Here is a 14,396-nt window from a genome sequence, read left to right on the forward strand (position 1 = left end):
GTGTATTTTACACTGACTTGTAGCAGAGGCAGACTGAGTTCACTATAGTCTCCCACCCAGTGTCTGTGTTGGGAAGACGCTTTGCCCTCAGGGGGTTACAAAGTGGGGCCTGCCCGTGGCTGCTGAGAGCTTCTCCATGGACTTTGTTGCTTTCTTGATTTCAATGAATGTTTGCATTTTTTGGGTATATAGAAAAGCCATATAGAAAAGAGTAGATGTGGGCTTACTTTGGTGTGTCCTTGATGGCCAGCTCTAATTCTTCAAGCTCCTTCTTGTAGTCTGGCCCTTGCTAAAGGTCAGTAAAAGCTCTCCTATTTATTTACTTTTAATCTACAGAATGGTCCAGCTAAATTTACTGCTCTTTCTTCAGATGGCCTGTTTGGTCCCTGTAATTTGATTTTCAGATGAGCTCATCTTCCCCTGTTATCTAAACCAAGAGCAAGAACCTGATGATAAATTCTGCAGCCTCTGTTGCTGTAATGTAACATGAGCATAACATGATTCTCCTCTCCAACAGGACATGGCTGGGAATTGGCTGTAGCTGAGAATGGTTGCCTCATTTTCTAAATTAAGATTAAAGACTTAGTTTGAGAAAATTAGTGTCTGCCTCTTAACAACAACTAACACATTTTATTTGGTGAGTTCCTTCTGCCAGCATCAGTGCTGCATCATGCAGAGGGAGGGAGCAGCCAGCCAGCCAGGTCCCACAGAAAGATTTCTGTTTGTGATCACTCTGTATTGAGTGAGGACTTGGCTTTGTGGGGGTTTCTAGTATTGCATGCAATGTCCTGAAAAGCGTAAGATTTGCCTGGTTGAAGCAATTGACTGGTGGGTAGCTGTCCATTTGTATTCTGCCACTAGCAGTGCACTCTTGCTTTGTATGTTTTTTTTCTGTGTGCCTAAAACCACAGTCCATGGAAATGCTCTTTCTTTTACCATCAGCAGGTGTAGCAACACTCATAACATGTTTTCAAATCTTTCTATCACCTAAGTATTGATGCAACTACCAGAGAATTGCAAAAACAGGGAGAGAGACTGGCTGAATGCTGAGGGTGCCCTGGCTTTCTGTGGGCATCAGTGGCCTGCTATGCTTTTGCACGTTATACATGATATAACAAAGACAAATGGCAAAGTCATCAGTGGGTAAACAGCAAAAGAGCCTTTGGGTGAAGGCCATGTCTTTGCCCTGCTCAGGACACTTTCATGATCAGTTCAAGCAGAAATTATGTGAGGAGCATTTCAAATTGTATGGCAGTCATACAAATTGAACAGTACTGTGCTACTGAAGTCCACAAACTGTTAAATAAACTGACCACTTTCTCAATTTCTCCAGGAACCAGATTATAATTACAGAGCGGAAGTAAAAAAACTCATTCCCCACTTGAAGTATTTGGACAGAATACCAGCAAGCCAGACTGATCACCTTCCTTCCAAGAAGATACATGAGGATTCTCTAATCATCAAGGAATCCATCAAGGAAGGTGGTTTAGCCAGAGACATTTCATGGTTAGGTATGACGGGTTTCCTGCTGGGGTTCATTTTTCAAGTTATGATGTGTAAAAAAAGAAAGATGAAGAGCAAGCCAACCTTTTTAAAGCCAATCTTACTTACAGTAAAGGGACAAAGGATGTTGTCTTCTTCACTTGGGAAGTAAGAAATCTGTAATTCAGCAGTTAACAGTGCAGATTTAAATGGAAATTTGTCCTAATCTGGGAATCAAGATCAAAAAATGCAGACAACTTCTAGAGCATCAAGCAAATCCAGCAGTAGCTGGGAGTCTGTACTTAGGGCTCATTCTGCTTGATGGGAAAAAGCAAAGCTTGGAAAGGAATGTTTCAACAACAGCTGTTCACAGCTCTTTCCATGGTAATAGTCAATCCTGTGTAGCATGGATGTAGTAGAATTTCCAATTCCAATTTAATAATAGGAAAGGCAATTTGATTACCACCCTTTAGTGGTAGCAACATCTCAGGAAGATTGCATGGTCTCGTAAGAAATCTGTTCCACTTTCTTTGTTACTATGATTAAGTTCATTACATTCATTAGTAGAGAATAAATGGTTTGAAAGTAAATCTGTTGTCCCCTTGCCTGTAGCCTTGGTAATAGTTCGGATGTCCATGGTTTTATGTGTCATGCTACATGCACTTTACCACATACTATTAAATATTGCAAAGTATTTCCTATAACTGCTCCTGTTGCTTCCCATTAGTGTGAGCAATGCAGTTGGCTTCCCAGCCCCCTCCCCAAGTTGCGGTTTGCCTGCCAACTGTAGTCCATTAAAAATTTAGTTTGTTTTGGAATAAGTACATACATTTGTCATTTATTTAATCCCTACGGGTCCAAATCATTAGTTGTAATAGTAGTCATGGTAGGGAAAAAATCCATTAAAATCTGATCCCTCAGTGATCCTGCTTTGGCAACATCACCTGAGGTTCAGAAAACCAGTTAACAAAGTTCGCTGACAGAAACAGTAGGGGCAGAGCACGAAATTGTGAATTCACGTGATTTCGTAGTGTAACCAGACTTACATTCTTGCCTGCAGCTCTAAACCAGTAAGTTCATATGGTCAGGTTCAGACATCCCAGTACTTTTTCCCTTCCAGTAGCAACGTTGGTTTGGGTACTTTTCATGTGCTGTGTGTTTCATGGGTTCCTATTAACAGCTGTGCCCAAGATACATTTCCGTAACACTCAGCTTTTAAGGAAATGGCCAGATTATTACAGAGCTGATTCCTCACTTTGGAGCTGGTAGATGCTCAACAGTTTACAAAGCACGTTATTCATCTGGGCACTGAAATGAAATTCTCTCTCCTGTGGGTGGTTAGCTGCATATGCTGCTCTTAGAGCTGTGCTGTGCTCCCAGGACAGCCAGCAGTTGAGCAGGTAAGAGGACGAGGCTCTGTCTGCCTTTGCTAGTTTTTGTATAAACCTTCCTGCCCTGTAGCATTACAAAAACAGTTTTCACCTTTCTTTCTGTGGTAGAAAAGTATCTGTCCCTGGGGAAGTACTGGAAAAATCTATCACTGCCATTCCCAGATTTCTGTAACTCCTGGTACACAGTTTCCCTTGTTTGACTGATAGCTCTGGTAGGGTGTCCATCACCATCTGCATTGTGCCGGGGCATTTAAGCAATGTATTTTAAGACAGGGGCCTAGGCTGTGCCTGTGGCAAGTCTGCAGTGGTTCCCCTTTGGGCAGGTGGGCAGCAAATGAGAGGCAGCTTACACTTATTCTGGGCATGCAGGCAGGGGAAGTAGCAGAGCCGTGGATGCATCCAGGCTCACCTGTGAGACAATCAGAGGTGGGTGGTGAGCACAGAGCAGTTCCTGACTGTAGTGGTTTGGTCCAAAATACTCATTACTGTTTATCTGCTGTGAGATAAGAATTAGGAGAAATGCAAAGCAGGCACCAAACTTGAAAGAATATACAGAAGTTTATTAACAGACCTAAAAGAAGAAGGAAAAAAAATTATACCACCTTCAGAACTCTCCTCCTCCCCCCACCTTCCTCCCTTCTTCCACTGACAATGTGAAAAGACAGCCCTTAAGATGTTCAGTCTGTTTACCACTTCCATAATAACCTTGTTCAGTCCATTTAGAACGAGAAGTCTCTTCTTGCTCATGCTATGAAAACAGTATCACAACGAGACAGCCACCCACTTCCAAATATTGTTCAGTCCATTTAGGAAGAGGAGTCTCTCTGCCTGCGTGTGAGTCCTTTCCCCGGACTTGCAGCTTTTCCCACAACTGCTTTCGAGGGTCCACTCTTGAAGTTTTTTGGGGTACAATTTTAAGGTTGAGCCGTTCAGAAACAAAAACAGAGGCCCTTCTCCTTCCCTGGGAGCAAAGGGTCTTCATCATCTTCATCTTTAGGACTATCTCTGGGAGCATCTCTAGGAACTGAGGTTTTCTCCTTTCCCATTTGGAGCAAAAGTCCTCATCTGGTTCATCTCTACGGACTGAGGTTTTCTCCTTTCCCGTTTGGAGCAAAAGTCCTCATCTGGTTCATCTCTCCCTGTCCAAACTTCTCATGAAATTACAGCTGCATCAGCATCTGCCTATCTCAGCGCAGGTGCTTTTGCTCACGAGTTGAACACTCATATCTTCATGAAATTACAACAGGATACTCTGATACATCATAGCTTCACAACAGACTTTCAGCTTTAAGCATCTCCTCTCTCTCTTCCCTCAGGTTTTCAGCTCTTCACAGCAATAAAAGGGTTAATCTCACCTCGGCCTTGCAGCTTTGCAGCTGGAATGTTGAATTTTTCTTATCGCAGTGGAGAGGGGGGAGAGCCGAGCCGCTCCGGCTGCCCACAGCAGGGCAGTGGGGGGGTTCCACGGCTGGAACAGGTCCATCGGCTCCAGGATGGCCGTGGCCTGGCCTGGCCTGGCCCGAGCAGGGCCTGGGCTGGGCCCGCTGGCCCCCACACGGGGCCCGCAGCCACCTGTGCCAGCGCCGGAAACGAGAGAGAGCTTGGAGGGGGAGTTTGCCTATTCTTAAATGTGGATCACAGAGGTGGTCACAACTTTAAGTGGCTTAGAGAATTGTCCATATTCAAACTGGCCAGCTGATAGGTTCTATCAGTTCCCAGAGGAAACTGTAAGCACCCCTTAGCAAGGACATCCCTTCCGGGACTATGCTTGCTAACCTATGACACTGACCCATAACCCCAGCTGTCTCTCTGGTGCCCAGGAACAGGAGAAGGGTGGGAAGGGATATCAGTTTAGTTAGGGATCCCCAGATTCTGCCGTGACTGTGCAGCACAGGAAGACCTCTGTCTTTAGGCTGGACCCATTCCAGCATGTTTCTTGTAGCTGCTGTTACATATTTTTCTGTCCCTCTAGCTCCAGGTGTGCAGCAGCAGTCATGATATTGGCAAGGTACAGTGATGGTGTGGTTTGAAGCCTTGCACAACTGTGCTCACACTAACGAAATCTCTCTTCTAGATCCTTATCTTGGGGCAGTAGCAAAGCAGTCTGGATGTGGCCCAAAACCCCCAACAGCTTCCAGACCTGGAAATGCACAGTGTTCTGCTAACATAGGGACGTGTAGTGGTGCCAGCCTCCTGTCCAGTAGCTGTCCTCTTCCAGATCCCGCTGTTTTTCCTGATAAGCTGTTCACAGAAGATGACTCCAGTGATTTGACACATGGTAATGTATATTTTTTAATCCTGTTCTTTCCCACACCTCCACCTCCTTCTGAATGTTATTACTGATGAAAGCCAGGGTGCTTTGAATACCACCCACCCATGCCACTGCTAATCAGGTTCAGCATATGTTTTCTTCCATGAGACTCACCTGCTCTAGCATAGGCTTTCCTTTATTTCCCCCTGCAGCAGAAGGTGCAAGTCGCCTGGGCTGCCCACTCCTCAGCCCCTCGCCCCCATGCACCCTGTGCTGCTGTCCCTTTTCCATGCCCCATACTGCAATGGTGCTCCCCTGCTGGTGCTGCCTTTCAGACCTCATTGCAGCTGTCCTGCTTGAGTGACATCTGGGCACATCCTGTTCAGCCACGGGAATGTGGTCCAAGGTAGTCCCCTAGAAAGGTGTTGTGATGCACCTTCGCTCCCCCCTGGATCGTGTGCTCGGACTGTGTGTGCTGCAGTGTCATACTGCAGCAGCATCGCTGCTGTCAATGAGCACTTTGGTTTGGGTTTCCAGAGGTTGGTCCCTCAGCAAGAGGAGTCAGTTCCTTAACTTCACATCTCGATCTACAGGCTAGCCCAAAGCCACTGCCCTTCTCACCCTAGTCACTTGGAAATACTACCCATCCTTCCCTGACTCCTGAAAACACCTTGACGGTGTAACTCCACCAGCCGACGGAGTGCAGATTAGATAGGAAGATGGTGTTTGTTTCCAGGCATTGTGGGCTGCTTTTCTCAGATGCCAATCTCTCCTCAGTTCCCTGTCTTTAGGTAGGACTCAGGATGGTGGATTAGATGAAGCAATGCAGAGTCAACAGCTGAGTGCACATTTGGAAATGTACATGGAAACCAAGTACAGCTTGTCAGGGAATGAGACTGTAATTTTACATGTACTTTTAGGCAGCTAACACTACTGATAGAGACAGTTTCACTGTTCACTGCTTCTTCTTTTCACCCAGTGTTCACTGCTTCTTCTGACCCTTAGCTGCCTTACCTCTTGTTAATCTGATTTTGATCTAGATCCAGAAAAATAAATTAAAAAAGAACCCCAAAAAATCATATTTTGCTTTAATCCAGATTTGTTCCCTGATCTGACTTACCATGTGTCCACACAAATATTTCCACCAGCATGACTAAGGAGACAGGGCAGGAGCAGAAGAAGACAGTTTCTGATGGAAAGAGAGAAACTGCCTCTTAGCAGCAGTGGCAGGCCATGCCAGGTGATACTGTGAACCTACACCATGAAATACTACAACTTCCTGTCTATGGGAAATTATATGGACTGGCTTCAAAGACAGCACTGTTTGTTAAATGCTGGAGTAAAATGTTTTCTTTTTTCCTGGTTTTCTTAGGACTCCGTCAAGTTATATGTGGGAACCCCGCCAAGGCCCTTCGAGAAAGGAGGCAAAAGCTAGGTGTATGTTTTTTTATACTTCATATTCCTGCATGGTGACCCCCATAACTCCTGGGATAAACTGAACTCCCACTGTGGCTTGTGGCAGCTCCCTCTCTTCTGTAGCCCAAGAACCCCCAACATGCAGTTGTTGCCTTTGGGGAGGACAGAGGGTCTCTGGCCGTGATGTTGCATGTGCCCATGTGTTAGCAGCAGTGGACTATCAGCTGCAAGGGAACACGTGAAAATCACAGATCAGCTGCTGGGGGCAGACTTCCTATCATCCTGCAATGAGCAAGTACAAGGCAGGATTGCAAAATTTGATGGTATTTCTACAACAGCTGTTAAGAAAAAGATTTTTTTCAGCAGTGTTTCTTTGACGTTGGCATAAACAGTCAGCTTGCTAATACTGCTGAACTGACTGAACATTCCTACTGACTGAACAAACACAAATCCAAAGTTTGTTCCTCTTGGCAGTGGGGTGGTACCCCTGCCCTGCGGGTCAGCCTGCTCATTTCAGCAGTAATTTAGTAAGAGGATACCCATGTGTGTAAAGGGGAGCAGCCTGGTTTGTCATGGTCAGCTTTTGTGGGCTCTCAGGTTCAACACAGCACAGCTGCACATGTGTGGGTTTAAACAGGTTGTGGTAAATCAGGGAGATGCACAGGATGCTGACTTAATCCTGACAACAGATGTTAAAGAACTGCAGGAGAAAACGTATGTATCACCCTTGTCCTTCTGCTGCCGCTGCCTCGGTATAGGAAGCTTTTCTGAAACAAATTTGAACCTTACAGTGAATTACTGTGTGCTGAAAACTAGGCTGTGGAGTGAGACTGTGGTCATATACTGCGTGATGCAGTTTCTGTGGTACTGGTCTTATAATGCCTATTGGTATAGGTACTATAGGCTTATATCCAGTGAAATATAAATCAACAATTTTTTAACTGCTACCCTGGGTTCCTCAGGCTGTAACAGCACATGACTGGGGAGTGGGACTTCTTAAAACTGAGGAGTTAGAAAATGGTGAGGGGTGATCTAAAAATTCAGAAACAGCAGTGGGCTCTGATGCATTCTAAAATCCACATCTAGAAACGGAGCTGGGAAGAGTTCCGAGGGATATCTAGATAACTTCTGCCATTTCCGCAGCCACCTGCTGTGAGCCCTTTGAAACCGTCTGGCCTGCCGACAGAAAACCTTTGTGGCTCTGGAGGAGGAAGAGATCTGCACCAGGAAAAGGTGTCCCCCGACCAGACAGCATGGACGGAGCAGCACAAGGGGTGAGACCGCCGGGGAAATCTTGCCGTTCAATAAATAAACTGTGCATTCATTTTCTGCTGCAAAATTAAAATCAGCGCTTTGGCCACCTGGTGGCGGTTTCGAGGGATAGTCTCGGCCTCCTGCTTTCCTGTCCCTGCTTTGGGCGGCAGTCCTCCTGCCTGGAGTATCTGCGGGATGGCAAGGAAGAAGAATCCTCTACCTTCTCTCTGGAGCACGGGCAGGATGGGCTCACTTCCTTAGCAAGAGAAGGAAATTACTTTTCATAACTGGTGAGCCGTTCTTGGCCCTGACCGTGTCTACTTCAGACAGTAAAAGAGCTGAAAGGGGATGAGGTTTTCTGCAAGCAGCACATTGGCCTAAGCAAACAAAAGGCTGAAAGACAAATACCACCTTGCTGAGATCTCATAGATCTCACAGACAGGTAATGGTTATTTTGGAAATAAAAATAGTTTTATTTCTCTGAGCTTACTTCACTGGGTAGAATTTTAAATCCATTCCATTTCACCTGATTAAGACACTTGAGATAATCAGACACAGGCATCTTAGATGGCTGATCCAATTAAAATGATTTTTCATATCTCCTGGAAGGTGTGAAATAACAGTGGGTAACTAAATCCACTGCCTGGGTGTTTGCCTGAGTGGCCATGCCAAGCTGCACTTGACCACGCTCAAAAGCTAATTAGTGGTGTGATCCTTGATGTTGTCCAGGTGCCTGCAAACAGGTCTGCAAGAACAAACCAGCCAAGCATTGAAGGTGACTGAGGGTGAAGACTGGAGCCTGACTGACAGCTCACAAGATGAGTTGAGGGAGGCCTGTGATGAGGACCTCATTGAAAGGATTTCACTTGAGCCTTCTTCCCACTCCAGTTTCTCCCACTCTTCCTCAGGTACTGGACCTAAACCCCTGGGGGAGGGTTGGCACTGGGCACTAAAATGTGCTGTTTGTAATAGGTGCATTGGTAACCCCAGTGTTTTATGAGATCTGGCATCTGTGCTCTAGGGCAGCAATTGGAAAATGCCATTGCAGAGCCAGACCCTAAGCAATCCATTCCAGTTTTTAAGCAGGACATGGTGGCCAGCTGTGTTGACCATCAATTGAGATATTTCAGCATGAATATGTAAAATTAAGAGGAGCAAAGGTGATCTCACACTAGCTTAACCTCAAGTCTAGCAGAAGGACACGTCTCTATCTTTTACCTTGTGTCACTAATTTATGACAGTGCCAGGTGAGTCTAAAACTCTGTCATTCCTACTGAGCTGTATTTGAACCCAGTTGGCACTGATGTACATAATGGCTGAGCTAATGATTAAGGTTTAACTGAGCAACTGGGAATTCTGGAAAGATATGCAACAAAAAGGATGCATTCAATAAAGGGTTTAAAAATGGAACATGATCTTCTACTCAGGAATAAAGCCAAAGGCTTCTCTGAAATTGCATTTACATGAATGAAAGCAGAATTCCCACTCTTCACTACTTGTTGAATATTGTCTTTAAGAATATTAAAAACATTAATAATGGTTATTCCAAATACATATCAAATAGAGGACATTACATAATTACATCTTCAATCTTTTTTCCATTGTTAATAATAGCAACTCTTTTTTTCTCAATAAATAAAAGTATGTGTGTTTTCATTTTACGTTTCTTTAAAGGGCAAAAATGGGTCTACTAAAATTTGTAAAAATATAGTATATTTTGGGAAAAAATAATGGAAATATCATGAAACTTTTTGAAGTCTCTGTGTGTATTAACAGTACTATAAACAATATCTCCCTAACAAGGATGAAAGCTGTCTGGAAAAATCTACAGGAATGACCTATTGTCCAGTGACCGCAGAAGTCTTAGATTATGATCTCATGGTCTCTTTAGATTTAATCTGATCTTTTTCAGATTTTTTATTATTTTTCTACATTGAGTATGTTGGTCTCATTATATTTGTATATTTAGAAGATAGTGTCACAAACACCTCACAGTGTACCAGTGTCATGCCCTTTGGCACTGTGAAAATCAATGGTTGGACATGCATCTGTCCATCCTCTAACTAAATCTGCTGGGAGATGATGGAGTGGTTTGAAATCTCGAATTTTCTAAGGTGGCAGGGGGGACTGACCCAGGTCCTAAATCACACGCAGAAATGTGGCCAGTCCAATATAAGTTTCTCACAGAAGAACTTGTTGCTGGAAGCAGTCCTTCTGACCAGAAAAGGACAAGTCATCTGAGCAAAGCCACTCTTACATGAAAATGTTTGCAGCATCAGATCCATATAAACTGCATTTTTTGGAAGGCGTTGAATGTTATTTCAGGCTCTTGAGTCAGACATACCAGTCTCTCAGAGTGGCTATACTTAAAAACAAACATGAAGTTTAGACATTTTAAAAGCATATAGAATGATACAAACTGTTCCATGGAAACTTTTTATCAGCTTACCTAGGCAGTAAAATACATGCCCGTCAATTGGGAGCCACAAAGATGAACTTTCTAGGCCTGAGTTTTGGTGGCAAATTCTTTAGATTATGTTCCTGCCCTGGACCCTGCACATCAGGCACTTACATACAGTTGGTTCTTTTATAGACAAGAGCAATTGGATCCCTGCTATTTATAGAATGGTTGGTTCTTTCAATAGACAAGAGCAATCAGATCCCTGCTATTTATAGAACGGTTCTAAGCATGTGTGCCTGCTTGTTATATTTATAAGTCAGCAGCAAGTTTTTTCTTCTCTATGTGCTGCACATATTACATGGAAAGAATTACATGGCTGAAACACGAACAGCCAGAAAGTAGCCCTGCATGCAGTCCAGTATTTTCCCCAGCAGTCAGGCACTTATTAGGAGATTCCGTGATCTCTGCCTCTGATTTAAAAAGTGGATCCACTCATCTGTGCTTATTCCTGTGCCTTGCACTTCAGATCACTGGAAGGAGTCATAAGGTATTTAGAACAAGTCAGTGCAAACACAGGTGGGGAATGACGCAGGTGGGATCCTGCCTGAGAACAGGAGGGTGGGTGAGCTCGTGTGTCCTCCTTGAGCTCTGCCTGTGAACTGTTCCATGCTTGGCGCATCACCAGCAGCGCTGGCAGGGAGGCTGGTAGTGAACCCAAAGCAACTATCAGAGGAAGCAATTCAACATGCCCAACACTGGGACACATCTGCCCACCCCAGCTCCATCACCCAGCGTCTCCAAAACCTTTCACTCCCTGGGTTAGTCATTTAGCAGTCAGATGAGCTGTTAAATCACTGTGCTTTCCACTCTGTTTCAGGTTCATCACAGGCTCAGGAGGGTGCAGTGTTCTCCAACACAAAACGTTATCTAATTCCATCCCCTCCAAAAAACCCTTCACCTGCCTCTGCAATGGATGTTGCAACAAGACCCTGGAAAACAAGGAACCACAGAGGCCTAAAAATACCCACCCAAGAGGAGTACAGGCAGTGTACGCAGCAATGCCAGTCAAAGGCTCATCAAGAGAATTCAGCCCAGCCTCTGGACAAAGAACCTGCTCTCCTGGGCCTGCACAGCCTGTCCGCTGCCTCTGGATCCCAAAGGCAGGACCAGCCTGTTGGCTGCAGCAGCCAGAAAAGGCCTGTTCTAGGACCAGCAGCTGTTGGGTCATCAAGGATCAGGTATGTGCGCTGCAGTGTATCTGGGGAAAATGGAAAAGACTTCATGGCAGGAAAAAGCAGATTTCTCTGTTGTCTCTGGGGTCTCCTGCTTGTTCTGTAGAAAGAATTCCGTTTATTTGTACTGACATTTACCTTTGACTGTCTAAAGCTAAATGAAACATTTTCCCATGTTCCTTATAGCTTGAGTGCTGTAAATTTTGTATTTTCTTGAATAATAGCCCAGAAAGTTGCTGTGTTCTTATTGCTCCATTCTCATGTTCCCCACCCAGAGCCAATGCTGTGTCTGTTGCAAAGATCTTGTGGCACTTGTTCAAGATCCTCCTCCAGCAAACCCCAGCACAAGTTCCTGACATCCCACTTGGGTTTTTTCCCTGACACAAGTTCATGTTAGAATGAGCTCTGGAAAATAAAGTAGGCATTAGAGAAGTGTCACATGCACCAAAACATGGTTATTTCTGAACCTGTTTGCTGTAAGTTTAGCATCATGTTGTTGCTTCTTTGAAGAAATACAACTGAGGGCTTGTGACATGACAGCTTGGGTTTGAAGCTGATGTAGTCACTTTGGAGTCAGCATAGGCAGAGAGCACGTGCCTTATGTGGGAAGCTTGTGTGCCTGGGCTTCTCCCAGGCCTGGCAGCTTTTGGTTCAGTTTTCAGAGCAGGTGAGGAGAATGCAGATATCTAAATCCAGAGTGCAGTCTCACCACAGAGTTTTTCTCTTTTCCTCAGGCCCCTCATGGATGAGAGCCCTTCTAAAGAGATCAACCACCAGTGTCCAGCTGCCCGCTCATCCACAAAAGCCTCCCAGAGGTTTAGGCCAATGAATTCTGCTTGGCCTCTGACGGCCAGATCCCTTCTGCAGTCATTGCCCAAAAAGTCCACTGCCACAAAAACATCCCAGAACAGAAGTCCTCAGTCCTAGAAGATATCCAGTTGCCAGCATGTGTTGGAGCCATGTACACAGTACAGCCATGAAGGATCAATGCTATCTTGCAGCTTCTTCTGCTAGCTAAACACAGAGCTGTGCAAATAGAGCAGTTCAAACAAATGACGTGATTTGCCTCAATTCAGAATACAGCTGGTCCAGAAATATTTTAAGAGCAACCACTGATCAACCAATGAGCTAATTAACCTCTTATTACAGAAAAATGTGGTTATTTTTGCAACCTTCACACACTAAAAAAGAATAAATCCTATCACACTTCCTCTCATCCACACCATGCCCATCTCTGTGAGTCAGGCAGGGACACTGAACAAAGCAGAGCATGGAGCCTGCTGTTTGTGGAGTGGGCTGGAGGTGACCTACCAGCAGGCATGCAATGTGTCTTTTGCAGTCCTGGATGTTTGACATGTGAGGGCCAAAACCAAGGGCTTGAGAGGAAGTGTTCTTTGTAGACCACATTCTAAGGGAGGGTGGGTTGCTTGAGGAGGAGCCCAGGAAGGCTGGATGGTTTCAGAATTTATGCCCCCACAGGAGCTCACCCCATGCACAGGCAATGGAGGTTCTTGTAGGCTGTGGGCACGAATACTGAACAAGTGGCTTATCCCAATATTAACATGTTTGTTTGCTCCATAGCTACCTGGAGGGATTTGTCTCGCTTCCTCTGAGTAGAGATTGTGTTCCAGAATTTCTCCAGCAGAGCTGACTCTGTCACCAGGTGTCAGAGCATCCTTTGCATGTGCCTTCCACCTCCATCTCACTTCTAGCTTTTTCTGATCAAATAGACTTTCCAACTTTTATAATTGGATAATTTTAAGTGATGATGCTGCAAAGCAGGGAAGTAAGGGAATAATCTCTTGTTTTTTCAATAGGGCATTTGCTTTATGTTCGGGTGAGATTCACATCATCTGTTTTAGTGACTGCAGTCTGTGAGAGGCTGTTCCAAATGACTGTGCCTTACAACTTAATTAATGTTGCAGTCTGAAACCAAGCATCATCACATTTTTTCCAGTTTATATTACTATGTTAGATTATATTTTTAAATCAGTTTATAAAACAGTAATTACATGATGAGTTAATGAATTGGTTTGTTTCCTTTCTGCTGGCCATCTTAACTTAGAGAAGCAGAATAATAGACAAAGAAATAAAACTTCTTTTTGTCACAGTGCTCCTTGCACTGGAGTCTGGAGCTTGAAGCAAGTTTGCCCAGTTTTGTTGTATCCTAGCAGAAGCCATCCATCAAAAATCATTTAAAACTGTGTGGTATGTGATTCTATGTGATATTATGGATGCAGGCAGGATTTCACCTAGCAACAGTGCCTGTGTCCTTCAACAGGCTCCTAAATTTGACTTTTTGCCAGTGTCACTGACCATACCATCACAAAAAAAAAAAGAAAAAGAAAGCTAGACTTGTAAAAGAAAGAAGACACTGACCGCAGTGACTCTTCTCTATATCCAGAGTTGTACCAGGGGGTGGTGGGTAGGACTGTCTTCTCCAGATATTCAGACCCTCCTTCTCAATTGACATCTTTCATTTCAAAGGGGTGGAGGGGGAAAAAAGGATCAGTGGGTGTGTAAACTGGGCCTTGACATGAGCATCTGCAGAGACAAACTCTGGGTACAGATCTGGAAAGTCTCATCTTGCAGCAAACTCCACTTGGCTCTGTATGTGCACAGAGCAAGAAGCTTCTCTGAGCTGGCAGAGAGGATGAGGAGAAATGGTCAGACAAACAGTTCTGCCCTTGTGTGTGGGAAATCAGTGCCTGAGGGCTTCATCAAAGCCATTTAACTCCGGGTTTCCTGTTATACCTTCCCATCAGGCCCTCCAGTGATAACTCTCAGGGGTGCAGACCATGTGTGACTGTCAGAACAGCCACCTGCCCCTCACTAATCAGCTCTGCCCCACTGGTGGCCTAACCAAGGTCAAATGCTGCATAGTGGTGTGGTGTGTTCAAAGGGCCAGGAGGAGATGTCCAGTCTACCTTTTGATCACCGCATCAGCTGGTGGCCCATCACCCCCTCAG

The 14,396-nt window shown here is 44.8% G+C and overlaps 1 protein-coding gene across 3 annotated transcripts in view; it reads left to right on the top strand.

Moving 5' to 3' along the window:
* Positions 1–13,790, top strand: part of LRRC56 (leucine rich repeat containing 56) — a 78,567-nt gene extending 64,777 nt beyond the window's left edge. For all 3 annotated transcript variants that reach the window (XM_032111609.1, XM_032111608.1, XM_032111611.1), the window contains 7 exons: positions 1,334–1,511; positions 4,948–5,151; positions 6,497–6,561; positions 7,684–7,814; positions 8,524–8,702; positions 11,073–11,433; positions 12,162–13,790. In XM_032111609.1, coding sequence (XP_031967500.1) covers positions 1,334–1,511; positions 4,948–5,151; positions 6,497–6,561; positions 7,684–7,814; positions 8,524–8,702; positions 11,073–11,433; positions 12,162–12,354 — 1,311 coding nt within the window. In that variant the 3' untranslated portion in view covers positions 12,355–13,790. The remainder of the gene's footprint in view (positions 1–1,333; positions 1,512–4,947; positions 5,152–6,496; positions 6,562–7,683; positions 7,815–8,523; positions 8,703–11,072; positions 11,434–12,161) is intronic.
* Positions 13,791–14,396: the final 606 nt, after the last annotated feature.

Source organism: Corvus moneduloides, chromosome 6 (assembly GCF_009650955.1).
Source record: "Corvus moneduloides isolate bCorMon1 chromosome 6, bCorMon1.pri, whole genome shotgun sequence".
In the NCBI taxonomy this organism is placed as follows: domain Eukaryota; kingdom Metazoa; phylum Chordata; class Aves; order Passeriformes; family Corvidae; genus Corvus; species Corvus moneduloides.